At 42.5% G+C, this 26,108-nt stretch overlaps 1 protein-coding gene across 13 annotated transcripts in view; it reads left to right on the top strand.

Moving 5' to 3' along the window:
• Positions 1 to 26,108, top strand: part of UNC80 (unc-80 homolog, NALCN channel complex subunit) — a 126,057-nt gene that overhangs the window by 52,992 nt on the left and 46,957 nt on the right. For 8 of the 13 annotated variants that reach the window (XM_071434348.1, XM_071434346.1, XM_071434345.1 and 5 more), the window contains 14 exons: positions 549 to 682; positions 3,354 to 3,519; positions 6,908 to 7,111; positions 8,628 to 8,728; positions 11,332 to 11,529; positions 13,599 to 13,706; positions 14,389 to 14,527; positions 18,160 to 18,341; positions 18,704 to 18,835; positions 19,359 to 19,545; positions 21,280 to 21,411; positions 21,908 to 22,051; positions 23,397 to 23,497; positions 25,398 to 25,484. In XM_071434348.1, coding sequence (XP_071290449.1) covers positions 549 to 682; positions 3,354 to 3,519; positions 6,908 to 7,111; positions 8,628 to 8,728; positions 11,332 to 11,529; positions 13,599 to 13,706; positions 14,389 to 14,527; positions 18,160 to 18,341; positions 18,704 to 18,835; positions 19,359 to 19,545; positions 21,280 to 21,411; positions 21,908 to 22,051; positions 23,397 to 23,497; positions 25,398 to 25,484 — 2,015 coding nt within the window. The remainder of the gene's footprint in view (positions 1 to 548; positions 683 to 3,353; positions 3,520 to 6,907; positions 7,112 to 8,627; positions 8,729 to 11,331; positions 11,530 to 13,598; positions 13,707 to 14,388; positions 14,528 to 18,159; positions 18,342 to 18,703; positions 18,836 to 19,358; positions 19,546 to 21,279; positions 21,412 to 21,907; positions 22,052 to 23,396; positions 23,498 to 25,397; positions 25,485 to 26,108) is intronic. The other 5 variants (XM_071434354.1, XM_071434353.1, XM_071434352.1 and 2 more) reach the window with 2 other exon arrangements.

Here is a 26,108-nt window from a genome sequence, read left to right as displayed (position 1 = left end):
ATTTCTGTATTTTCCAAAACTGCAAAAGATTTGACTGAATGCAAAACTGAAAAGTAAAAGAAGGGTATCTGCTTAACCTGTATTAGCCTTAAATGACATGTGTAGAAAATGTCACAAACTTGTGGTTAGTTTAGTAGGTACTTCAGCATAACATACTATAATGTTATCAATGTAAATAATCATGGGATTATCAATGTAATGCAGTCTAATATAATAAATAATACAATATAATATATATAATTAATAGAATATGTAACATAATACAATACCATATATAATTAATATAATATATTATATAATGTAATATAACATAACATGATATAATCAACTTAACATAAATATTAGTATCATTTCACATGCTGATAAATACATGGTTTGCTATTTGATTGATTCTGTTTCTTTTAGTGTAGGAAAGGTGGCACAGAAGTGTGGGGTTTCCTGTTTTTCAGTGCAGCTTGCATCGTGCACCATGTGTGACAATGTCCATCACCTCTTGGCTCCAGATCTCGCATTAACCCCTTGCTCATGACAAAAATATTCTTTCCTAGGCACTGTGAATCCTACCAAATGTTGTTGTCCCTTTGCACTAAAAATGGCAGCCTGTCAGCTTCTCCTGGAGATAACCACGTTCCTGAGAGAGACCTTTCCCTACATGCCCAGACCACGCACTGAGCCTCTTGTGGTAAGTGGGCCACACACACTGGAGAGGGATTTGCCCATAGATTCCCTAATTCCAGGCTCTGAGGAGAGGTAGAGTGGGGTAAAAACTCCAGTGGATCTCTTCAGGGAGAAAGGAGCCATTGTGTGGTGAATAGAAGATGGTCAGGGTACATGAAATGGGTTGGTTAAGAAGGTAAGGCCATGGAAGCACAACATGTGCTGCTGGAAGTTAAAGAAAGTTTCCAAAGGGAAAAGATGGATTGAGAAAAAAAGACTGGGGGACTTGGGAAGTGTGGGAGATAGACTATAGGAAGTGACAAGCTGAAATGCTCACTTGCTGTTTAGAAGTGGCCAGGGATTGGAACAGGACATTTGGGGAAAGGGAACAGAATGGTTTGCAGAGAATTTGCCAGAGCTTTAAAGCTGCAGATTGGTTTGGGTCAGACCCAGAGAATTGCAGGGAGAATGGGAAGAAAGGAAAGAGATGGGGACAAAGAAGCAAAGAAAGAAAAAAAAAAAACTCCATGAGACTCAGAGGCAAATCCTGGCATAAACAGTAAACTAAGCAACTGGTTAGCTGACACTAACCTGTGTCACCTGTGATAGCAGAACACATGAAAACTGATTTTCAGTGATCAATTCTTGTGTGGATTTTCTTATGTCTAATACTGTGGTTTAACATTACCTTTAGCCTGTTGTTTCAAAAAACACACATGCACACAGTCATCTGTTGACAAGTTGTGAGAAACAACTGCTCACTTTGAAAATTTAAAAAGGTTTATTAAACCTTGAGAAAAATACAACAAAAGGACTACATAAGGAAAAATTCTCAGTGCTGGGAACTGCCCTATGGGAAGAACAGGGGACATCTAAACTACAATAACTATACATCACTAAAGCTTTTCTTAAATATTCACCCAATAGTCATCCCTTAATTGCAAGAGCCAACCATCTCATTATCCATCTATAACAAAGTTGAGTTGACTGTGACCCTCAGCTTCAGAGGTGGTTAGCACAGAATGAGATTAGAATTGAATGGCTGACATAGGTTCAGCTTTTAAGCCAAATTTCTTTAAGAAACCAGGATAAAAATTATAAAGAAAAAAAGAGAAGTTAAATCTCCATGAAGGATTTAGCCCTCCTATCCTGGCTTTTGTTAATGACAGATCAAATTTTAGTCATGGCAATTATGCTTGACAGGCTGATTTATCTGGATAGCATTGTAATTAGGTTCTGAAAAGGATTCCAAAGGCTGTAGATGACCTCTGATGAAGTGGCTCAGCCCCAAGGTATGCAAGAAGGACAATTTTAAAAAGCAATAAATTCAGCAAAATCCTCCTTAAATGCACTGGTGATATTACAGCATAATTAATGACTGCATCCACAAGCAGGATAATACCATGGTTTAGAATTCATGTCATTAAGTAGTTAGGCTTGGAACTAAGAATATGTTGAATAATGAACAAAAATCAGTGCTTTTATGTGAGCTAGAAGTGCAACTGGTTAATCACTTTCTAGACTTGTATATGGGAGATAAGGAGGAGTAATTATTCTGTGAGCTATAGGTGAAAGAAACTTCAAGGGCACATTATGTAAGAGTGTAAGAAAAAATGGCCATAGAGTGCTGCTTCTAACTATGTACAGAGGGGAAAAAAGAGGTAACAATAATCCAGATTAAAATATTAATTCTGTGTTTTTGGAGTGATGCTTCCTTTCCAAGATGATCAGGTACATAATGTTGTGATCCATATAGCTGGAGTTTCAGGAGGGCAGATCTCACTTGCACTGGTGTTTGTAGGCATACCTGTTCCATAGATAGGAGCACAGCCTTGGAAGCCTTGGAGAACTGAAACATTTGCCACTGAACTAATTATGGTGAGCTAGTTTAAGTGACAATAGAGCAGGCAGACTTGCCAAGGCTGTGGGCTGAGTGAGGTCCTGTGTGTGGGTCCTGACTGAAGTTTCACCCAAAGCCTTTCACTGATCATGGAGCAGATACAAGCTCATTTTGCTCACAGCTGGAGCCATTCCAAACCCACCTGGACGTATTCTTGTGTCACCTGCTCTGAGTGACCTTGATTTGAGAGGGGGATTGGACCAGATGATCTTCAGAGGTCCTTTCCAATCCTAATAATTCAGTGGTTGGTAACTCTTCCATCCTGGCAGGTGGCTCAGCCTGCTGCAAGGCCAAAGAGCAGGTGGCTTAGGTGTGATTAAAATAAACCCCATCTGAAGCAGTTCTTCCTGAAGAGCTGGGGCTGTTTAGCCTGGAGAAAAGGAGACTCAGAGGTGACCTTATCACTCTCTGCAACTCCCTGAAAGGTGGCTGTGCTCAGGTGGGGTTGGTCTCTTTCTCCAGACAGCACTGAGAGAATGAGAGGACACAGCCTTAAGCTGCACCAAGGGAAATATAGGTTGGATATTAGGAAAAAGTTTTTTAAAAAGCAAGAGTGATAAAGTTCTGGAATGGCCTGCCCCTGGAGGTGGTGGAGTCACCATCCCTGGGTGTGTTTAAAAAAAGCCTGGATGTGGCACTGGGTGCCAGGGTTTAGTTGAGGTGTTGGGGCATGGGTTGGACTCCTGATCTTTAAGGTCTCTTCCAACCCAGCGATTCAGTGAATTCTGTGAAGCTTCTCTGGTTGCAGTGGGAGCTCATACTGCTGGCACATCTGTGTGGTCTCATTCTGCTGCAGGACCTGGAGAGCTGCAGGCTGCGCCTGGATCCTGAGATGGACCGACACAGGTATGAGAGAAAGATCAGCTTTGCTGGGGTTCTGGATGAAAATGAAGATTCAAAGGACTCCCTGCACAGCAGCAGCCACACCCTCAAATCTGAGGCTGGCTTCGAGGAGAAAAAAGGTTTGTCAGAACAATAAGGCTTTTGTACTCTCAGGGCTTGTGAAGTGGCGCTTGATTTTGTGTTTTCATTTGCATAGACTGTGTTAAAAAGCAGGCAGCCATGGAGTCACGTGGCTTTAAATCATTTCTGAGACGCTTTTGCCTTCAGGGTTCAATATAATGAATGTGAGAAGCAAAGATGTTAAATTTTATAAAACAGTGCTATGACTGAAATCGATTGAAAGCTTTGCACAACTGCTAAAAAGGAGCAAACCTTGTTTGAAACTGCCTCTAAGTGGGATGCTGAGAGAAGAAGCATCACTATTTGATTCACTGTAAAAATAAAGATCAAAAGTGGTGTTTGTTTTTTTTCTGATCACAGTTTTTAACTTTGGGGAGATCACAGATAGAAGGGAAGATTGGTATTTTTTCCGTGGAAAATCTGTACGGGTTTGGAAGTCATGGCATCACAACAAATTAGTGTGATTGGCCTCTTGAATTCTTTGCTACCACATGAAAAATACACTGTGTGGCTTTTGATGGCTAGCAGATTGATGTTACCAACATCCTCTATACTGTACAAGCAGACTTCAAGCTCACTGTGTTTGCTGAGAGTAGCAGATCGTTTCCATTTTTGAGCCATCTCATGCAAGACTCACATTCTATCTGATGGTACAAGTGTTGCAATACAATATAGTCATTGTGTGTATTTGCAATTAGAGACTAAACTGCCAGATAACTCTAGATCACCCTCTAACAGGTTTCCTAGAACTATTTACATTCTGTCTCACAGTAGTAATTCACAGGTGCAGGGATTTGAATGATAACTTTGATGATTGCTTGAAAAGGATAAATGTTTAATGATTGTTTCACAACAGTGAGGTCTGTGGCTGGTTTTCCTCTAAGAACTGTCATGTCTGTTAATGATTTGGAGGAGCTTTTATTGACTTCTGCAGGCTTTGGATAAAGTTTGTGTTGTCTTCAGCGGTGACCTTGCCATAATTACTGGAGAACATACTAGAAATGCTTCCAAGACTTGTGTGGTGTAAAACTTTCCCCAAAATTGTGTGTCTGGTGAGCCAGTTCCTTCACCTAGGAAAGGTGAGCTGGATAAATTGATGCTCAACCTCATTTTGTCTACTCTTGCTATCTTGGCAGCCCAGAAAAATACACAGCCTTATGGTCTGACTGATAGTCTTAAGATGTGTGGGATAAGATGTCTCTTTTCCTGTTTAGATGAGAAGAAGTTTAGGTTGGGGTTGGGGTTTTTTTTTTTTTTTTTTTGAGGATACCTTCAAGGAGGCAGTCCTGCTGGAAATTGCTGGTGGAAAGTCTCTAACTATCTTCTTTTTCTTAGAGACAATGCTGACTTAGCTTTTCCTTTGCATGTTACTGTACAACAGGTGTAATGTATTTTTTGCAAAGATAGTATTGACTTTCTGCACCCTTTCCCCCATTAAACTACATTTTCCTGCAGCTTTATTTGAGTTTTCTTTCCATTTTCCCTTTTCCCTGAGCTGTCATGTAGTTTTCCTTTACTCAAGCTGCCTCATTACTGCATTTTAGGCATGGGGAAAGTGACTATGATAGGAAAGTTGAATCCTAATATACCTTAGCAAAAATGTAATTCCAGTATTTTAGAAGCTTAAGAAATGCAAGGTAATGTTATATTTTAAAATTACAATAATTATGTTCTTCTCTTTGGCCACAGCATATTCTTCTGGGAATCCACCTGGGCCAAACACTGCAGATGCAGAGGCATCTTTCATAATCTACACTTTCCTAGATAAGAAAACATTGTTGTGTGAATGTAACTAAGTTTTTCTTGCCTGCAGTGAGGGGTTTCTTTATCTCAAGCTCTTTGATGAGTACTAATCTGTTTCCCTTCGTTTTTCTGGAGTGTTAAAAACTTTGCTCTCATTGCTCCCCCCAGGCATGGCTTAGCAGCTCCCCAAAAACCACGGGTTTACTGTATAGAATCTGCTCCAGGTAGGTCTGAAATGCAGACACCACAGCTAGGTAGATGCAGGCTCTCAGATGATCACATGTACTCTTTGGGTGCCAGAATGGGATTCTGCAGACCTCATGAAATGCAGTTACATGTGCTGAAGCAGTTTGGGATTCGTGGAGCTGACGTGAACATTGTTCAAGCAGTAGTGATTGCTGAGGAACTTAGCATGGTCACTTGGAGGGAGATTCTTTGGTCACCCAGCAGAGGTTTGCCAATTGATTTGTGAGGACTGAGGGGTAGCTCCCAAAATATCCAGCTGCCTTTGACCAGAATGCTAGCCACTGGAAATGGGAGTGGGAATTCTGTTCTGGAGGAGCTGGGGGCAATCTCAGGAGTAAAGGTGTGTTTGTTTTTATCCTGAAGCCAAAATACAATTCCATTTAAATATTCTGCTTACCCATAGCATCCAAAAAGCTCTGTGCTGTTGGTTCCCAACCACACACCAAAGGTAATTGATCACACATGGCCTTGCCTGGTTAGATCTGCAGTAAAATGACTGAGTGTTGCAACATTTGGACTGACATACTGCCATGTACTGCCTTTGAACTAGGAGGAGAATGAAAGTGCAAACAGTTGGTGCTTTAAACATTGAACCATTCCATGTCTGTGCTCATCAAAAATGCAGAGTGTCAGTGGATGTTGTTAATGCCTGAAAGCTGCTGATTTGTCTGAAGGAGAAGATCTACGTGCTTCTGTTTCCTCTAAAGCATTCTAATGATGAAGAGTAACATGCAGAGACACGGACTTATGCAAACCTCACTTCAAAGAAGCCTTGAGTGCTAGCCTCTGGAGCAGACTCCCCTCTTGTATAAATAAATCATTGATCCTACTGCAGAGCTCAGGGAGGTTTACAGAGCCCAGGCCCGTGGGAAAATAGGTTTGTCCAAGGTGCCTTGTTCATGCTTGGGATTCAGCCAGCTAGCCATAGCAAGAGGTGATGCTGCACTAATGTAAACTCCAAAGACTGGCAAAGAAAATGCAATTCACATCCATTGGGCAGATCCTGCTTCCTGGCAGGAATTGATTCAGTTTGGTGTGAATTGTAGGATTTTCTTGTCCACGCTTTGGGTTTCTGTTAGCGCAGATGACTCTACTTGCTGGTGGTTGAACAAGGGCTAATTCCAAATACAGACAAGGCCTGAGGTGATGTACCAGATCTCCAGGATTTGAGGTGTTGACCACATTTTTGTGAAGCATCTTAAACTCCCCGATTGATCGAGCTGCATTGGCGTTGGCTTTGGAGGAGCCTCTGACCCCACTCTGATTCCTTGGCAGAAGACGCTGCAAATACAGGCTGGCAGCAAAGGGCTGGGAGGGCGGGGAGGGCCAGCATCTCTTTCTTTTTTAAATGGGGAAAAATTAAGGGGAAAAAAGTCCTCTTTTATTCTTTCAATACAGTTCCCAGCAGGAAGATCAGGATAGGAGGCTCCCGCTTGCTCCAGATTAAAGGAACCCGCAGTTTCCGGGTGAAGAAGGGGGGTTCCCTTTCCAGCATTCGCCGGGCCGGCAGCCTAAAGAGCACCAAGTTATCACGGCAGGACTCAGAGTCTGAGAATGAGGAGCTGCAGCTGTCCCACAGCAGGGACACTGTCACTGATATAGGTAACTTAGATGAGTGGGTGGAAAGGGAGGGGACACTAGGAAGGACCTTAAACTCTTGATGTGATCCCAGCAGAGCTAGATATGACTAGAGATCCCCACCTCTGCAGGCTAGGAAAAATGTAGAGTTCTCTTCAGGGGCTGCCTGGACCAGGGCCTGGGAGGAGCACGGTACAAATCCTGGGTGCAGTGTCAGCTCCACGCACAGATTGTCAGTTCAGAACTGTGTTAAAGCATGAGCTCTTAGAATGCTGGCCTGCCAGCTGAATGCTTGCTGTCTGTAGGGGAGCACATGCACCTGTGCACACGCACATACACACACACCCTTAAATCACAGGATATCATGAATACATGAGGTGATATGTATATATGATATTTTATTGTCCATAGCAACAGATTGGCTATATGTGTGTATATATTTATATATAAACACATATATATTTAGGCATGTACTTCATATTCTGTGTCAGATATGATGTCATAAGCATGTCTGGTGACATGTAAAACATGTATTCATATATGCAGAACATAACATTCACATGCTGCATACTATATTTCTACATACTGGCATATAGATCTATTTTTGTGGTTTGCAGCTGCTTTCCTCAGTATTTAAAAGATGGATGTCTGTACATTTATCTTATGGAAACAAGATGTGCATCCTACTCTGTGAAATCTCCATCACAATTGAATTAAAGGGCTTCCCTTCACTATTGGTGTTAACCAAAAGCTGTGGATCCATTTGGAGCTGGAATAATCTCCCAAGTTTAATGGTCATTTTTATGTTGCCCAAAAGATGCTTCAGTAGGAGAACATGGAGAGTGAGATTGTCAATTCTGTAAACTTTGACGAGTCACGGTTCACTTAAAGAAGAGAAAAAGGGTAAACTAAAAGTAATTTCCAGCCAAGCCCTAATATCATTAGTATTAGTTTTATAGGAGGCCCATAGGGTATGAAGTGGTTAGGAGACACACAGGGGTCAGTGAAATTCTCAGGGAAATCTCTCCCTTGGCTGAGTTCTGAAGTGTTTTAGTGTTCTAGTATCAGGATTTTTTTCCCCTTTCATCCCCATGACATTAGCAGTTTCTATGGGCAATTAGCAGGGACTTTTCCTGTTGGCATTTCCGGTTGGATGCCACTTCTGGTTGGATTTTTGTTGACGTTTTTAACCACAGAGCCCAGTCAATGCAGATCACTAAACCAACCATTTGCAGCATCTGAATGGTGCAAAGAATTTGTTTATGACGGTTTTGGATCATCCATTTCCCTTCCATTAAAGGGAAAAAAAATAAAATGGAGAGACAATGACAAGATGGGTCAAGTCCAAATAGTTCTTGTAAGTGTCAAGCCAGCACAGGACTGGGGAGGGATGTCCAGGTGCAGTCTTTCCAGTGTGACACATTCTGTGTACTCTCATCTGTTCCCACAAGGCTGGCCTGGCTTACAAGTGCTGTCCCTAGTCTTAAAGCACATAGGGAGCAGTAAAAACAACAACCTTTTGGGTGTTTTTCTTTTGAAGAAGGGAGCCCTTGGAGCGCGAGCGAGCCCAGCATTGAACCCGAGGTACTGAGCAGCACGGGCATGGAGGAGAACTATCACCGGAATATGTCCTGGCTGCACGTAAGTACAAGCTGCCAGAAGTGCTCCAAGGATGGCACTTTCAACTAAAAACACCTTTGTCTGGCAAAAACCAGATCACAGTTTGTGCTTTTCCCATATAGCATAAAGGATCTCAAGTGTAAGCAAGCTGCGACCTTTGGAAATTGTGTGTTTGCCATTTCTAAAATGTAATTAAACTTCCTTCTCTCTAGTTCATATATTTGATTTGTTTTCTCCTTAGGTGTGCAGGGACAGCCATACTGCCCCAGTTGAAAAATACATTAGCTCAGTACATTATCTCCAGCATGGCCAGTAGTGTGTGTTTCAGGGAGAGCAACAGAATGGGCTGCAGTGTGAGCTGGGCTTCTGGGAAGTGGCATTTCAGAAGCTGCTCATGTAAGCCAACAGAGCCTTGTGTACTCTTGACTCTGATCAGCAGCATTCAGAGAGTACAACAGTGCAGGTGTGGTTTGGTCATGCAGGGTCTAAGGCATCCCTCTGGGCAATCTCTGTGCCTTAGACTTAAATCTCTGTGATTTAGACTTGCCAGAAGTCATTTGGGCAAGTCTGCATTGCTGTGCCATGATTGATGGTGTCCTGTGTGAGCACAGACACCCTTTGACTTTTGAGTTGCCTTTGGGAATGATAGCTTGATATCTGACTTAATATCTTCATTTTTCAATACTGACTTGATGTCTTCATTTTTTTCCAGGTATTTCACATAGGCTGCTCTCAGCTGCCCCATTCCTATGGGGTGTGGGCAAAAATAGGCTTAATCTAATAGTTTGATGTCAGAAAAAGTTTTTGATAGTTTTCTTTTTCAGATGAGTCTGGCGGGGCAGGGAACTTGAATGCCATGTCTTCCAATCTAGTACCTCAATCTCTGGATTAGCCTGCTTTCTTTAGTACTTTAATGCTCTTGGTAATGGTTATACCTCATTTGGAAATTGCAGTGTACTAAACTGAGTGTGTTAGACATATGTGTATGTATTAGATGCTGCATCAGTAGTGGATAAGGGAATTTCCCTGGTTAGCAGCTTAAAATACACCATAGTGCCCTTGCTCAGTGTGGGAGGCTGCTTTCACATGAACTCATGAACTCTGAAAGAAAGTTGAGATGTTTGTCTCACTTTACATGAGATTAGCTTGCATAGGAGAAAGGAAAATTTGAAAAATCACCTGGTACAGTTAATGACACACAAATACTTAATATTACATGACAATGCTATTGTTTTTTCCATTTGTTAGAAAGAAGGTGTGGGTAGATGGTCACTAAAACTACAGGCAAAACAAAAGCCTGCTTTACTTAGTTGCCACAAGCAAACAACTCCAAAGGATCACTGGTCCCAATTGCTGCTATGAAGGCACCAACATTTCCTTTAGCTGTCCTTTAGGGAGCCTGGTGTCCTCACTCTGTGTCAGTGTACATTACAGCAATTTATAAGAGTGGATCAGAGGCTGGTAGAAGCTCTACAGTGCTGCTGTACAATTTGCACATTGATACAAATATTGAGGTATTCTTGATTGGCCCCAAAATTGTAGGAGGCCAGAACAAGGAGGCAAACACAGGAATCCCACAAACATGACACAGATTTGTTTTAGATTAAGCTGCTGTCATTTTTAGAAGCTTCAGTATTTTAAGGTTGAGAATGATGTGGCAGCCTGGAGTGAGAGCCATCAGACTGCTGATGCACAGACATAGAGACAGTGGATGGAAAATGGGGATAGCTTCCTCTGGTAGTTCTGGGTAATTCTGCACTGGATTGTAGGGGGAACACAAAGATTCGTAAAGGCCTCTTAAGACCTACAGTGTGAATGGCTTGGAGATGCCTGTGTGTTTTCCTCAGTGGTAATAAGAGGTTGGCTTTGTGTGTAACGTGAAGATTAATGTACAAAGAACTGCTGGGCTGAGCTTTGCTCCTCTGGCAAGAAACCATCTGAGTTACACCAGAGAGTGGTCACTCAAGGGTAGACTTGCCAGAGCAATCTTTAATTAAGTAGCTTAGGGACTAATACCAGTGTTTCTGCAGCAGAGCAGGGCTCAGAATAGCTAAATTCCAAAATATTTACCTGATTTCTAGGAAAGTTTTACTACTCCTTGCTGCCATATGGCAACACTAATAGAAATAGCAACTGAGCCAGCTACCATAGAGCTGGGCTGGATGGATCTGCCCAATGACATGCAGAGCAACTGACACAGCCTATTTCTACCTGAGAGCATACGGAGATATTTCCCTCTGCACCCCTTGAAGGAAACTAACCCCAAGCATGGTGGGTTTGCAGCTTTAATAACAATTGGACAGTTGATGGTTTCCAGTCCAAGCTCTCATCTCAGAGTGGTGATAAAATATCTTTTCTGCAAACTGAGAGGATGCTGTTTTCCTCACCCTTAACCTTGCCACCAGCCAAATCTATGCATCTATAGCAGCTCTGTTCCTTTTCTTTGTTGGCACTAATATTTCTTTAACCATGCCCAGCTGGTTTGCAAGCCTCTTGTCAGTATGAAGGCAGTGTTGAGCTTCACACCTCCCTAGCTAGGCTGAGGAAAAGCTGGCTTGACTGTCCCAGTCCCTGCCTGTGTAGCTCCATTTTCTTTAGGTAACTATTTATGCTTTAATTTCCAGGTTATGATCCTGTTGTGCAACCAGCAAAGTTTCATCTGCACACACATTGACTACTGTCACCCCCACTGCTACCTCCACCACAGCCGCTCCTGTGCTCGCCTTGTCCGCGCCATCAAACTGCTCTATGGGGACACAGTGGACTCCCTGAGGGAAAACAGCACTCTGAACAACGTGGCAAGAGGCAAAAAGCAGAAAGAAGTGAGTAAATGGAAAAAGCAGAATGTTTTAGGGTTGGTCCAGACATGTCATGTTGCCTTTGAAAACTGCGTGATGTATTCATACAGTTCTTTCATGACAAAATGAATACAAATTTTTCTAAGCTTGGCTTTGCTGTAAAAAACCCCTGAATGCTGAATTAAGTCATTCAGCATTATGTAAGGAATGTCATCTGTATTGACTGGGATGAATCTTAGTTGCTGATAAGGTCATTTCAAAAGCTTACAACCTGAATTCAATTTTAATGCTATTTTGTGGCCTCTACTTACTACCCTGTGGATTCTGTCTCTCTTTGTTCATGTTTTTTCTTGTCTGTTAGTAAGAATCACTCTTGAAATTCTTGTAAAATCTTATATAGTTTCTTTCTTTTAGGTCTGAGCTCTCAGCTGTTCCAAGAATTGTACACATTGATCTTTAATGTTTGTCTCCTTTTAATGCCCATTTCAGCAGGGTATTCAGACAACTTTGTGCCTTTTTATATGTAAAAGTGTACTTTTAACTTTCCTGAAAGCAGAAATGTATTTCCACTGAAGTGCCTACCCAGGCACCAACTGAATTGTGCTAACAGTTAAACCACAGCAGAAACAGACTACAGTTATCCTGAATAATTGTAATGGTAGAGCCATTCAACTGCTTTGCAGTAACACTGAAAACAGAAGTGTTCATGGAACTGTCATGAAGCTTTCAGCTGGGTAAACAGGCTGGAAGTGGCATATGAAGGGGAAAAATTCATTATGTTTCTTCATCAACCAGGAGATTGTTTATTTCCTGTCAAGTTAGAAAATTGAGGGAAGTTTTCCTGGAATAAAGCACAGAGCAGGTGAAACAGAAGCTAATGTTTCTGCTTTCCTGAAAACTGTAAACCTCACATTTTTCCTCTAGCACAGAAAAGCAAGAGTTGTTTAGAAAGAGAGGCAGCTATTTCCTCTGCAGAAGGCAGGCAAGAGATGAGTAGCTGGTATGTTTCATGAAAGGTAGCAAAAGAACTGTGCATTTCTGTGGCTCTTTTCATCTCTAACTCTGAATTGCAAGAGATATGCATTTCATCAGACATCAAACCATCAAAGCATTTAAGAAACAGCAGCAAGAAAGAATTGGAGAGGCAGGGAAGTCTCCTACAAACACGTGCAGGGCGTTTGCACAGTCCTCTCTTCCAGAGAGCAATTGACAATCTTTGCTTTCTTCATAGTCCAAGAAGGACATGGAAGTGTGTCCAGAGAAGGGAATGGAGATGAGGAAGGGGCTGGAGCACCAGGGGTAGCTGAGGGAGTTGGGGGAACTCAGCCTGGAGAAAAGGAGGCTCAAGGGGACTTCCTCAGTCTCCACAACTCTCTGACAGGAGGGTGCAGCCAGGTGGATGTTGAGCTTTGCCCCAAAAAAATAAGGGACATGACTGAGAGGAAATGGCCTCAGGGCCATTTCAGTTGTACCAGGAGACGTTCAGATTGAATATTACAAAAAACTTCTTCTCTGAATGGTTTGTCCAGCTCTGGCACAGGCTGCCCAGTGAGGCGGTGGAGTCACCATCCCTGGAGGACTTAAAAAAAAGCAAGGATGTGGCACTTGGGGACAAGATTTAGTAGTGGACTTGGCAGCATTAGTCTACTGGTTTGACTCAATGATTTTAGAGGTCTTTTCCCACATCAATGATTCTATGATTGCATGAGAGGAATAATTCTGTACACTGAACACTTCCATTGGTAATTTTTTAGAGAGAAGGTGTAGACTTTTTGCCTCTAACCTACTTAACTAAATACATGGGTGTGCCACCAGTGAAGATTACACAGAGAACATTCACATTGTTCATTTGGTTTACTGTCTCCTGCCTTAAGATTTTATTAGGAAAAGCATTGTTAAAAATAGAAGAAAATTGGATGAAATGTGTTGTCTCACTGATCCTAGGCCTGTTGCCAGCAAAGAAGAAGGCTCTATGCTACAGCTCTGGTACCAGATGGTTTCTAGTATATGGAAATTCCTCTTGTACATAATCACCTTTTCCACATTTTGAGAAATATAAAAGTGAACTCCACTTTGTTTTTATTTCCTTCCAGTGCTCAGACAAGTCATGCTTGAGAACTCCTTCTCTTAAAAAGAGAGTGATCGATATCAACTTGGAAGGGAAGAAGGACTCTGGAATGCTAAAATACATCAGGAATCAGGTACTGATTAGGCCATATGCTAGTTAGGGAGGCAGATAGGTGCCAGGTTACAATGCCAGAGGGAAAATATATATGGATCTACAAGCCCATGTGAAGAACTGTTCCTGAATATCAATCAGTTCAGCTCTACATCTTTTCCCAATCTGAGTAATACTAAATTTAAACCTCTTAGGGAAACATGGTCAAAGAATCCTTTAAATATTTACCATTAAATCAGTCTGTATCTCTGGCTTTCCATAGTGACATATGCACCAGAGCTGAGGATACAAAAAAACAAAGAATTCACAGATATGTTTAACTGCATCCTGTCAGTTTACAGTGTTTGTTTTCTTTCTACTTACTTGTTCAAAGTTCCTGAAGAAGCAACAGCCTGTTCTTAGTGAGAGTTTAATGGACCTGTATTGCTGGTTGTGCACCACTTTGGGAGAGTTTGGCTTTCCTTCTGTCCTCTTTTTTGGTGTTTTGGTGATGTGAGAGACAACCAAAAGACTCTAGCTTGGAAACACTGCCCTTTTAGTATAGGCTGAAGGCCATGTCCCATCTATGGAGCATTTTCTGAAATGGATGAACCTAGAAGTTATTGGTGGGTAATTTGCAGACCAAACCCAGGGTAAAATCACTGAGTGTGTTCTCCCCTGTGGACAATTTGGTCAGCCCTAAGGCATGGCTTGGTTTGTTGCAGGTGATGAGCCTGTCCCCTGCCCCTCTGTCGCTGCTGATCAAGGCAGCTCCCATCCTCACCGAGGAGATGTACGGGGACATCCAGCCAGCAGCCTGGGAGCTCCTGCTCAGCGTGGATGAGCACATGGCTGGGGCAGCAGGTGAGACAACCACACCACTCAGGGTGGCTGCTGTGGCTGCACAACTCACAGCACTTGGCAGTTTTGTAGTGGAGGGATTTGAATGGCACCAGGTGTTTCTTGGTTTTTGTAGACCTTTGTGTGCTCTGTGGAAAAGAGGTGGTCAGAAGGATCAGGAGGGCACTCTCTCTGAGGCCCTGCATGTGGTGCATGTTTGGAGAATATTAAAATTAGTATCTGTATTCAATTGGGTTTGTAGGCAGATGAAACACAGTGATTCAGTCTGTCCAGAGTCTACTGAAGCATTCTGTGTGTTGCCTCATGGAAATGTTAGTACTGATGCCTTGTGAAGGCTGACCTGGAGCAGAGACTAGATGGAGTTAAAGAATAAAGTAGGGATTTATTAAAAGGCTTCAATGGATGCACCTTGGGCAGCACAAGAGCCCAGCCAGGGCTGCACCCAAGATGAACCAAAATGGTCACAAAATGGACAACTGGTCACGGGGGTCTCTCACTTTTATAAGTTCTGGTCCATTTGCATATTGGAGTTAATTGTCCAATTACAGCTCCAGCCCATGCAGTCCCATCCTTCTTGTTTTTCGCTCTTCAGTCCACGTTATTCATGCTCTTGGGCCTGAGATTTGGATCATTTGTCCTTGGTCCCCAGCTGGAGAAGGAATTGTTTTGTCTCCCTGCTCTGTGCAGAGAGCTCACCATCCCCTAATATGAAGCTCAGTCCTACATAGTAAAGCAGCACAGAATCTGAAAAATATAAAAGCTAAAACCTAAAGTATCAGTACTAATTGAGAGCCCATACCAAAACTGACACAGGGAATGACAGTCATAGCTCCTGTCAGGCTGAAAGGAAAATTCCCATGTTGCTTGGAGACAGCAGCATTGCTCATTAAATTACTGTTATTGCTCATTAAGTACTGTTATTGTATGGTATTATCTAAATTTTCCATTTCCACTTGGTTTTAAAGTACAGAGATGATTGCTGATGACACATAGTTGAGAGGTATCTTTAAGACAGATGATTAGGACATCATATACCTGTGAAAATAGGACTTGGAAATTCTGCACCTGGGATGAAATTTATTACAATAAAATATAAAATCATATATGTTGTTGCAAAGTAGTAATAAGAATGTTTCTGCTATGAGCTTGGATCTTCTCCCATGGAAATTATCTAGGTTCAGAGTTTATTGCTTGGCCAAAAGTTGACTGACCTAATGACCAGCTGTGAAAAAATAAACAGGATGTGTCAGAAGAAGTATTTCCTTAGCAATTCAAAGTATTAATGCTACTGTAAAGCATGATGTACAATTACCTGGAACACAGCACTTAAATGCCCAGTTTTGGTCCCTGAAGTGAGATATTTATGTGTAACAGATGCTGTTAGGACAACAGGAAGAATGAAGAGCCTATATGTTATATAGGATATTCATTTAATGGACTCAGATGAAGAAATAATCTGCCTGATGCAGTACTCCTTTCCCTGCTTCAAGTCCCTTTCTGAGGGAATAATTTTGGATACTTTTTAAACTTTATGATCTTAGAGGTCCTTTTAAGCCTTAATGATTCTGTGATTCTAATAAAAAATTTGCATGGGCTACAGGGAATGGGACGAGGAGTGCTATCTGGCTGCTGCTCCAAAGCAGCCTCTAAAATACATCTTCCTTCTTCTCCCTTTCCTGCAGGGAGGATTAAAATCCATTTGAGGGTCTGTAGTAGCTTTTTTTGGTAGCAGGTCAATACAGCCCAAGCATAAATTGCATTTATTGAGGTCAAACCCTGAAAACCCCAGTGTTGCTATAGAGAAACTGGATAAAAAAAGAAGATGGGTTAAAAGAATGCCTTGTTCATGTATTACAGCACCATCTGCTGACCTCTCCCAAGGCTCTGTTTGTGTTCTTGGTTGCTTCAGAATGAACTCACCCTTTTACATGTGTCCTACTAAGACTTGTTATAGTTTGAGAAGATCAGAGAGCAGAAGGAACTCTCTGGAGGTCCCCACAGAGTTTGAGCAGCACCAGGAGCCCAGGCAGTCAGAGAGTAGCCTTGTTGTCCTGTCCTCCCACAAACACTGCTCTGGGGCCTGGCACCTGCTGAATAAGCACTGAAGGAAACATTGGCAAATGTCTTCTTGTTACTGTGGAGGAGCAGCCACCAAATCTAGAGAAATTGTCTTCAGTGCTCGGCAGTGAGCTGCTGGTCAAGGAAGCCATGGATTCTCTGACACCTCTGAGCTCCCACAGAAACAGGAATCCCTCTGCTTCTGCCTCCTGCAGTGCCCCTCAGAATCCATCTGCATTCACTGGCCTCCATCAGTGTGTACTTTCATTAATGTCTCTTTATATTCAAACATGATCCATTGAAGCAACTATTACAAATAGAGATGGGAGCTTAGGTAAGTCCCTGCCTTTTGCCCAGGCCTCTGGCAGCAGGCAATAGCTTTATAGGGGTGGCCAACAAAACCCACTCTCACTCTGAAGTTCTTTAATAATGGCTGATTTGGTTCATTATAGAATAAATTATTTATTTAATAGACACAAAATAAAGAGAGATAATATTTTAAACAGACTATTTGCTACACAGGAATAAAGCAAAAAGAACCTACTAGTAGGGAACATACAGTGCACAATAGAGGTACCTATATTACAGCTAGGAAAGAAACAGTACAGCTTAAAATCCAATGTACTTACCACCTAACTGGTAATGGGGTAAGCATGGCATTTCTCCTTTCAATTCCCAGGGAAAGTATCTGTGGAGTCACATCTGACCTTGCAGGAGAAGATCCCCTGTATGGTTCATGGAGTGTGTAGGAAATTCTGTCTCTGTAGAAATTTGTGTAGCTTTTATAAATTGTAAAGCTGTCTCTCAGTCAGGAGTTTGTAGCTTATTTCCTCCCACCTTGTTTTACGCTCAGTTGTTTATTTGGATTTGCACTCCTGGTACCAGGGATGACTCTGCTTGACCTTTATCTGGCCTGAGTCACCTCAATTCTTCATGGAGGGGGGGGGGGGGAAGGATGTCCAGAGCTGTTCACCAGGTGGTGGACAGGCCAGATAAACTTTTCTGTGGTATTGGGGAGTGTCCTGCCTCAGCTACCATCATGCTGTTTTGCATGGTCCTTTGTCTTGGAGACAGACTGGGATCATTGCATGGAGCCCAAACTGAAATAAAATCTGGTTTTTCCCATGAAAATATCTGGGTGGCTTCTACTGGGGCTCTGTCTCCTGTTCCAGAGCTTCTGCTAAAGGCAGAGTTTCTGTTAAATCAGCCTTAATTAATCAACACAGAAATCACTTGGAAGTGGAGCCTTTGAAAGCCAAACTCAATTAGTCCCTTTACTTCAAGAGATGTTCTTATTTTGAACAAGTCATGGTTGAGAAGATCAAAGATGTACTCTATTTCAAAAAGCAGGTTTTCCAGAAGAATTTGCAAGCTTCAACTGTAATGCTGCGTGGCTCCAAAAGGTGGAATCACACGTGCTTGGTTTCATGAAGCAATACAGTTTTTTCTAGGCCTGGTAGATTGGTGATCCTGTTTATGGGGTTTCTTTTGGTGTGGGTTTGTACACCAGCAGTTTTTCCTTGCCAAATAAACACATTATTGAGAAACACAGGTGATCAGATATTGTCTCCCTGCAGCTGCCATGTTCCTGCTGTGTGCTGTGAAAGTACCAGAGGCTGTTTCTGATATGCTGATGTCCGAATTCCATCACCCAGAAACAGTGCAAAGACTGAATGCCATCCTTAAATTTCACACACTCTGGAGGTTCAGATATCAAGTGTGGCCAAGGATGGAAGAGGGAGCACAGCAGATCTTCAAGGTAGATAAGACACATGAAGCTTAATGATGATATTTACAGCTTGCCTTGTGGGATAGATGTGTAATACAGACTGCCATGAAATTTCCTGAAACTCTGTTTAGGGAAAAAAAGCTTGTATAACTCTGACTAGTGGGGGAGGTGATATGGAGAAGTCCTGTTAAAAATAGGAAGAATAAAATGGGGACTCAGGTCAGGAAATATGAGAGAAGATGAGTGTCATACATATCGCTACAGTCCAGTGAGATACAGAGGTGGGAAAAATTGGCAGACTTAATTTATGCCTTGGGTACTTGTGTTCATGTTTAATTAACAATACTGACAATAGTTTGCTGTAACAAAATGTCTCTCATGGTTTTGTTTAGATTCCTCCTCCAAGTATAAACTTCACTCTGCCTTCTCCTGTGCTGGGGATGCCATCTGTGCCAATGTTTGACCCTCCCTGGGTCCCTCAGTGCAGTGGGAGTGTGCAGGATCCTATAAATGAAGATCAGTCGGTAAGCAGACATCCTGAGAGTAAGCACTGCTTCCTCTCTGGAGAGATGTATGGTAAATTAAGCCAAAATATGTGGATTAACCTCTGAGATTCTTTCCCAGCTGGGAAAAATCTAGTGTAGTCACGGAGGACACAGAATTTTCTACATGGGCATCAAGCTTTTCTGTTTGTTCACTGAGGTACTGCACTGCACCTCATATCCCTGTGAGAGACACTGACTTAGATCTTGGGAGCACACAGCTGCTCTCTCTCCAAGAGAAGATTTTTTTCACTAGAACTGCCTGAGAGACAATTTAGTCTGCACTGGTTCCTATGGTGTCTCCTGGGAGGAGTTTGCACCAAAGCTTATTGTTGGTTTATTTCCAATAATTCTCCTGGTGAATCTCTGTTCAGCTGGCACTAGTCTGATTTATATTTAGAAACTGAGCTGCTGAACATCACTGAGGTGAAGCCTTTGTCAGAAAATCTGTGTGCACCTTACCTAACAGCTTCAGGCTTTGTTTCTTCTCTCTTGCTCCCAACAGAAGTCATTTTCTGCCCGAGCTGTGTCCCGTTCCCATCAGCGAGCGGAGCATATCCTGAAGAACCTGCAGCAGGAGGAAGAGAAGAAGCGCCTGGGCAGGGAAGCCAGTCTCATCACTGCCATCCCCATCACTCAGGAGGCCTGCTACGAGCCATCCTGTACACCAAGCTCTGAGCAGGAAGAAGAAGGTGTGCTCTGGGACCAGGAACTGCATTCCAGCAACCTGAGAGCATTTCCCACAACAGAGAGCACTGCTTAGGGCAGTGATGTCCAGGAAAATTGATTTTTAGTGTTGGGAAGGTCTCAACCACATCCAGTTGTTGATGAGTCCAAGTCATTGAGAATAAGTGTGTTTGAAAATTATGGAGCACTGCTTAGGGCAGTGATGTCCAGGAAAATTGATTTTTAGTGTTGGGAAGGTCCCAACCACATCCAGTTGTTGAAGAGTCCAAGTCATTGAGAAAAAGTGTGTTTGAAAATTATGGAGCACTGCTTAGGGCAGTGATGTCCAGGAAAATTGATTTTTAGTGTTGGGAAGGTCTCAACCACATCCAGTTGTTGATGAGTCCAAGTCATTGAGAAAAAGCGTATTTGAAAATTAGTACCAAAAAAGGGACAAACCCTTGGATATATTGAGTTCTTACTGGGTGATAAAGACACTGACTCCATCTGCCCCAACTTCAGTGGAACTTGACAGCATTTAACATCCCAAAATTCCCAGTTTATTGCAGGATTTAACACAAGAGAATATGCAACACTAGGAATGAAATCCATCTTTCCTAACTTTAACTCTTTAATAATTAAAGGGTGGGAGGAATTGCTCTTTGGCTGTATCTGTCTTAAGAAACACAACTTAGGATATACTGAATTGCCCCTGGGGTTTTCTGCCTTTGTGGTGAATATTGGGGGAGCCCAGGTGACCAGATCAAGCTCAGTACCAAACTTTGAGTCAGCCAAAGTTGCATGGCACGAGTCACAATAAGCTTAGTCTGTGGGTGAGGAGTTTTACTGGCCCAGGCTAACAGAGCACAAAGACTTCATTAAAGGCATTCCAAGGTATGTGCCATTAGGTGAGCAGAGAGTAGATGAGATCTTACACTGGAAAATCTGTGAGCAGAAATCCTAGTTCTTAAGAAAAACTGAGCACCAGCAACAATGATGGCTAACAGGGAGTGGATGGAAAGGTTTTTTCAGGGGCTTTTCCAGGGTTTTTTCCTGTGTTCTTCCAGAGTTTTTCCCAGGATTTTTCCAAGGGGTTTTCCTGTTTGTTTTATTTTTGTTTTTTTTTTTTTTTTTGTTTTTTTTTTTCCCCAGGGTTTTTCCCCAGTGTTTTTCCAGGATTTTTCCCACGATTATTCCAGGGGTTTTTCCAATGTTTTTCCAGGGCTTTTTCTAGGGTTTTTTAGGGTTTTTTGAAGGCCTTTTCCCGCAGTTTTTTCAGGAGTTTTTCCTAGAGTTTTTTCCAGGATTTTTCCATAGGTTTTCCAGGATTTTTCCAGAGGTTTTTTTTTTTTTTTCAGGGGTTTATTGTTTTTTTTCCAGAGGTTTTTCCAGGGGTTTTTCCTGTGTTCTTCCCAGAGGCTTTTCCAGGATTTTTCCAGAGCTTTTTTTCTATGTTTAATGGATTTTTTCCAGGGTTTTTTCAGGGTTTTTTTCAGGGCTTTTCCCAGGGATTTTCAGGGTTTTCTCTGTTAAAATGTGATGCACCAGAGCACTGAACACTCTTATGGACCAATGTTCTGCTGTTTCCCAAAGCAGGAGCAAATTACCTCTCTGACTGATCTTCAGAGCTTTTAAATTGTCTCTCCTGACAAAATTACCTGACTTGACTCTTCAGCATTCTGACTGGGTTGCAATTGCTGTCCTTCAAAAGCTTCCTTGAAGCCTGGATTGGGATTGACATTTCCTGTTCTCTTTGTCAGTAGAAGAAGTTGCCAACCTGGCCTCCCGCCGCCTGTCTGTGAGCCCGTCCTGCACCTCCAGCACCTCCCACAGGAATTATTCCTTCCGCCGTGGCTCTGTGTGGTCAGTGCGCTCAGCAGTCAGTGCAGAAGGTGGGTGACCTCACTTTGCAGCATTCCCTCCTAGGATTTCATTCACTGGAAGCCTTTCCTATTGACCCATAAAGCTCTGGTGTTTCCTTTTGCCAAATATATTCCCAAGCTTGAGCTCCTTTATAATAAGTTACTGCCCTTCATTATTTTATTCACCCCTGTTGTCTCTTGCCTCTCGTGTTCTGCTTGGAGAGTAGTGCTACAGGGAGCACTCTAAAAAAAAAAAAAAAAGAGATTTTAGCAAAAGGAACTGGTTGCCTACAAGAAAAGAAATGGAAATTGAAAAATTACACATTTGCAGTGAAAATTCTTGATCAGGAAATCGGCTGGAGGCTCCATTTGTACTTTGAAATAGCAGCAAACCTGTCATGCTTGCACAGTGAACAGTGTTCTGATCTTTGTTCTGTGTGTAGAGCCACTAACATAAATGTTTATCTAACCTGCATGGATAGCAGCACAGTGCATTCCCTAACTCCTCTTCCTCTCGCTGCTCCAGATGAAGAACACACTACGGAGCACACTCCAAACCACCACGTGCCCCAGCCACCCCAGGCTGTGTTTCCAGCCTGCATCTGTGCAGCAGTGCTCCCCATTGTCCATCTGATGGAAGATGGAGAAGTCCGGGAGGATGGAGTAGCTGGTATTGACCTCGATTAAACTTCATGGGATTGTTGCTTAAGGATGGCAGAACCACTTTCAAAACTGTTTGAATGCAGATTTGTAATAGAAATGTACCTTTGTAGGGTTTTCTTTTTTATTTTCTACATAATTTGTGTTTGGCATTGAGGGGCTTTTGCCCTTTCGGGACCCTAAAAAAGCCCCTAATTAAAAACAAATATTGAGAAGGTGAAAATATTGAGTGGGGGGATACAAGGATGGTAAGAGGCCTAACACAAGTGTTCTTTGAAGAGTATTTGTAGGAGCTAGGCTTGTTTGGTGTGATTCAAAGGAAACAGAGAGTTAGAAGAACACTGACTTAGAGTTTACAACCTGGGAAGTTCAGTTTAGAAATGGTGAAGGGAGTTAATCACCAGGAGCTTAATTTCTGTAGATTCTCCATGCACAGGGGTTATCAAACCCTGGCTAGTCATAGCTGTGGTTACCATACCCAGTGTAGGTGACAGGCCTGCTCCAAGCAGAGCTTGGACTGAAGACCTCTGGAGATCTATTCCCACTCATATTTTTGTGTTCCTATGACAAGCAGAAAGCCACCTACACACAGCCTGAACATTTTGGTGATTGGCCTATGATGGCTTTGTAAATTAATTGTACATTTCCTTGTATTTGTTTTATTGAAAGTGGTAATACCTGATGGGCTTGGTGGGCTGCTCTGCTTCCTTCATCTCTGGCTAGTCATGTCAGCTAGTTGTGCATTTAACTTCCTGTTACATTTTGTATTCAGTTTTAGCTGTATGTAGCCAGCCCTCTAAACAATGTATGTGTGATTTTTGTGATCAGGAGATGACTACTGAAAACAAAATAATGAATAATTCTATGTTGTTGTTGACCTTCAGAGAATTGCAATTAATTGCACTTCAGGGAGTTGATCATCAACACAATTCCCTGCTGACTATCTAATACTGTTCACCAACACCAGATCAAATCATTCTATGAATCACCATGAAATTGAACTTATGTGCATGAACAAAACAAACTAAACGAATTTATATCTCTCAGTTGCTGGGTCTTTTTCCATCTGGAGTTAAGAATCCAATCAGTTATTTCTTTATCATTCCTTAACAGTCCTGAAGGGCTTCCTGTCATATCACCAGTAGTTAGGGAAGGTTCAGAAATAGTAGACCTGTGATTATTATTACTGGGATCACTGCAGCGGTTACCAGGAGTTCCAGTGCATCAAAGTGTCTTGCGTGTTCAGTATAAAATATAACTGAGGAAGGAAGAGAACTATGAAGGTTTTTTTAAGTATAGCAGTTCGTGGCTTTTCCAAGAGACTGTTGTGACCTGGTTTCCTTTCTCTCTCCCAGTCAGTGCTGTTGCTCAGCAGGTCCTGTGGAACTGCTTGATTGAGGACCCCTCTACAGTTCTGCGGCACTTCCTGGAGAAGCTCACCATCAGCAATCGACAGGTACCCTCTGCCCCTGCCAGCAGGGACACAGCTCCTCAGGGCAGGGGAGCACAGCTGCCAGCACAGGCACTCCAGGGACACCACTGGAGAAAGAACATTTGCTATTATAATGCAGCATGCCATCATTTGGCTTCAGTCTTTGTCCCCTGATGTAAACAGGACACAGCTGATTGATCAGCTCTAAGCAATGCTTTTGCTCCCAGCCAAGCTTTGAGCAGTTGTTTAGTGAACATGGCATAGGCAGTATTGCCTTCACTCATGCCACTCTATTCAGGTTCTCTGAAAGATGGGGTGGCATTGTGTCTCTGTGGCTTATCCAAGATTTATGGAAGAAAAGCATGCTGGTTCTGACCATGTAGGAGGCAGGGAGACTCTCCATATCACTTTCTCAGCTGCATATTTGGTGTATGATATCAATAGTATTACTGGCCTCAGCTTTCAAGCCACTACCTAAGAACTGACTCTAAAATGAATATTAAATCTGAGAAATGTCAGGAAAGGTTGTCCTTTTGTTCCTTGAGCAAGCCAAGGTGTTGGTGGACTTACTATTCCTGAGACTTCTCTGCTATTGCCCACAAAGCTTTCATTTAAGGTCAGAAGGTTGTGTCTGTTTCACAGAACTTTTTGGATTGGAAGCAACCTTAAATATCACCTACTTCCAGCCCCCCACCACTGGCAGGGATACCTTTTACTGCACCAGGCTGCTCAAACCTGTGGTCACCAATTGTTGGGGTGTTTTGAGGGTCCCCAGGACAAGGTGAGAGATGAATTGAGTCCAAAGTTCTCAGAAGGCTGATTTATTATTTTATGATATTATATTATATTAAAAGAAAATCATATACTAAAATTATACTAAAGAAACAGAAAGGAATACATCAGAAGGCTAGACAAGATTGATAATAAAAACCTGTGACTGACCAGAGTCCTGACACAGCTAGACTGGGATTGGTCATTAAGTAAAAACAATTCACATGCTGGGTAAGCAATTCTCTAAATCACATTCCAGAGGAGCAAAACATGGAGAACCTGAGGCTTTTCATCTTGGCAGGAGAAGAAATCCCAGCGAAAGGATTTTTTAGAAAATATCATGGTGCCACAAACACCTTCTGAATCTCCCCTTAAACACTTCCAGGGATGGGGCATCCACACCATCTCTGGTCAGAGAGGTTGTGTGTTCAGTACCTTTGAGAAGAAAGCTGTCATCTGTCCAACCTCAGAGGCCTCTGAGCCATTGCAAGCTGTTGTTTCACCATCTCTTCATACAACCACAAGTACAGAACACAGAACAGGTGTATTTCCCTACAGGTGTATCCCTGGCATGGATTATCCTGTGCATATCCATGCCTACAACATTGGCTCAAACCTGCTGTGGGGTTGGAGGATAAGGGCCAAAGAAGACATTTGTGATACCATCTGTCTCTTTTCAGCTGGCAGTGAGATTCTGTCCCTTCTATAATCCCTTCACACCATGAGGAATATCTTAGCCTACATTTAAGGCAGGCACTCTCCAAAAGAAGGGAAGGTAGATTCTGCCCACTCCTCCCACCCCACAGCCACAGCTGATGAGGTGGGATGAACCAGAGTTCACAGATCATCTGGGATAAGCACAGGGACAGCAGTGCACAATCACTAGTGTTACAGTCAGCACAAATTGCAACAGGAGGTACTGGCCTCTCTGAGGTAAAATGGGAAAAAGACACTGGCCTGGGTGCAGTGCTCTGGGCCTTATTTTGCAATTTTTGGGAGCAGTAACAGGTGTATAGTTTTACCTCATGCACTGAGAGACAAAGCTGAAAAAGGCACTGTGGAAAAATGGGGGGAAACAAAGCAACAAAGGATAAAAGGGAGAAATCTGTTCTTCACTTTTGGTGGGAAGAAAAAACTTTTGCTTTTCTTCCAGGATGAACTGATGTATATGCTAAGGAAGCTTTTGTTGAATATTGGAGACTTTCCTGCCCAGACATCTCATATCCTCTTTAACTACTTGGTGAGTAGCTTGTGGGCTCACTGTGCAGCCCAGAATCTCTGCTCTGCCTTCATGTGTGCAATAAATGCACTCAATTTTTCTTATATAGCTCATACTTGCTCCTGGTTGTGGGTGCACACAGGCTTCCACGAGGCTTTCTGGCCTTCTGGGGAGAGGAAAAGGAACCTTTCTGTTTTCATTAAACCCCTAAGCAACCTGTCATGGATTTCTGAACTGAACCTTGGCCAATGAGCTGAAGACAATTAGAAGGGTCCCAGCACCAGAAACCTTTAATTATTTTACTTAATTTGGGTTCAGAAAGTGCTTTGCTGACAGACAGTCCTCTTGGAGCAGATCTAGCAACTTCTTTCAAGACTGTGGACAAATGTAGTTAGGAGGTGAAGCAGACAAGATGTATGCTTCTCCAGGGAGCCTTCTATAGTTTGTGAGTTGTCCACATGGCAGCACTTCAGAGCATAAAAAATATGAAATCTTTAACTGCAGATATTCTCCCTTCTCCTCATCTGCAGTGGTGCTTAAGGCAAGAGTACTTTTTGTCCTCAGTCCTCATCATCTCTAGAAAAAAGGAAGAATAGTGCAGGCAGATTGTTCTTTAATACATATAAAATTTCAGGATGAAAGTTT

Source organism: Agelaius tricolor, unplaced genomic scaffold (genome assembly GCF_023055355.1).
Source record: "Agelaius tricolor isolate 1412-34295 unplaced genomic scaffold, bAgeTri1.0.p SCAF_10, whole genome shotgun sequence".
Lineage (NCBI taxonomy): Eukaryota > Metazoa > Chordata > Aves > Passeriformes > Icteridae > Agelaius > Agelaius tricolor.
Note: the sequence above shows the minus strand (reverse complement) of the source record. Positions and strands in the feature narration are given on the sequence as shown.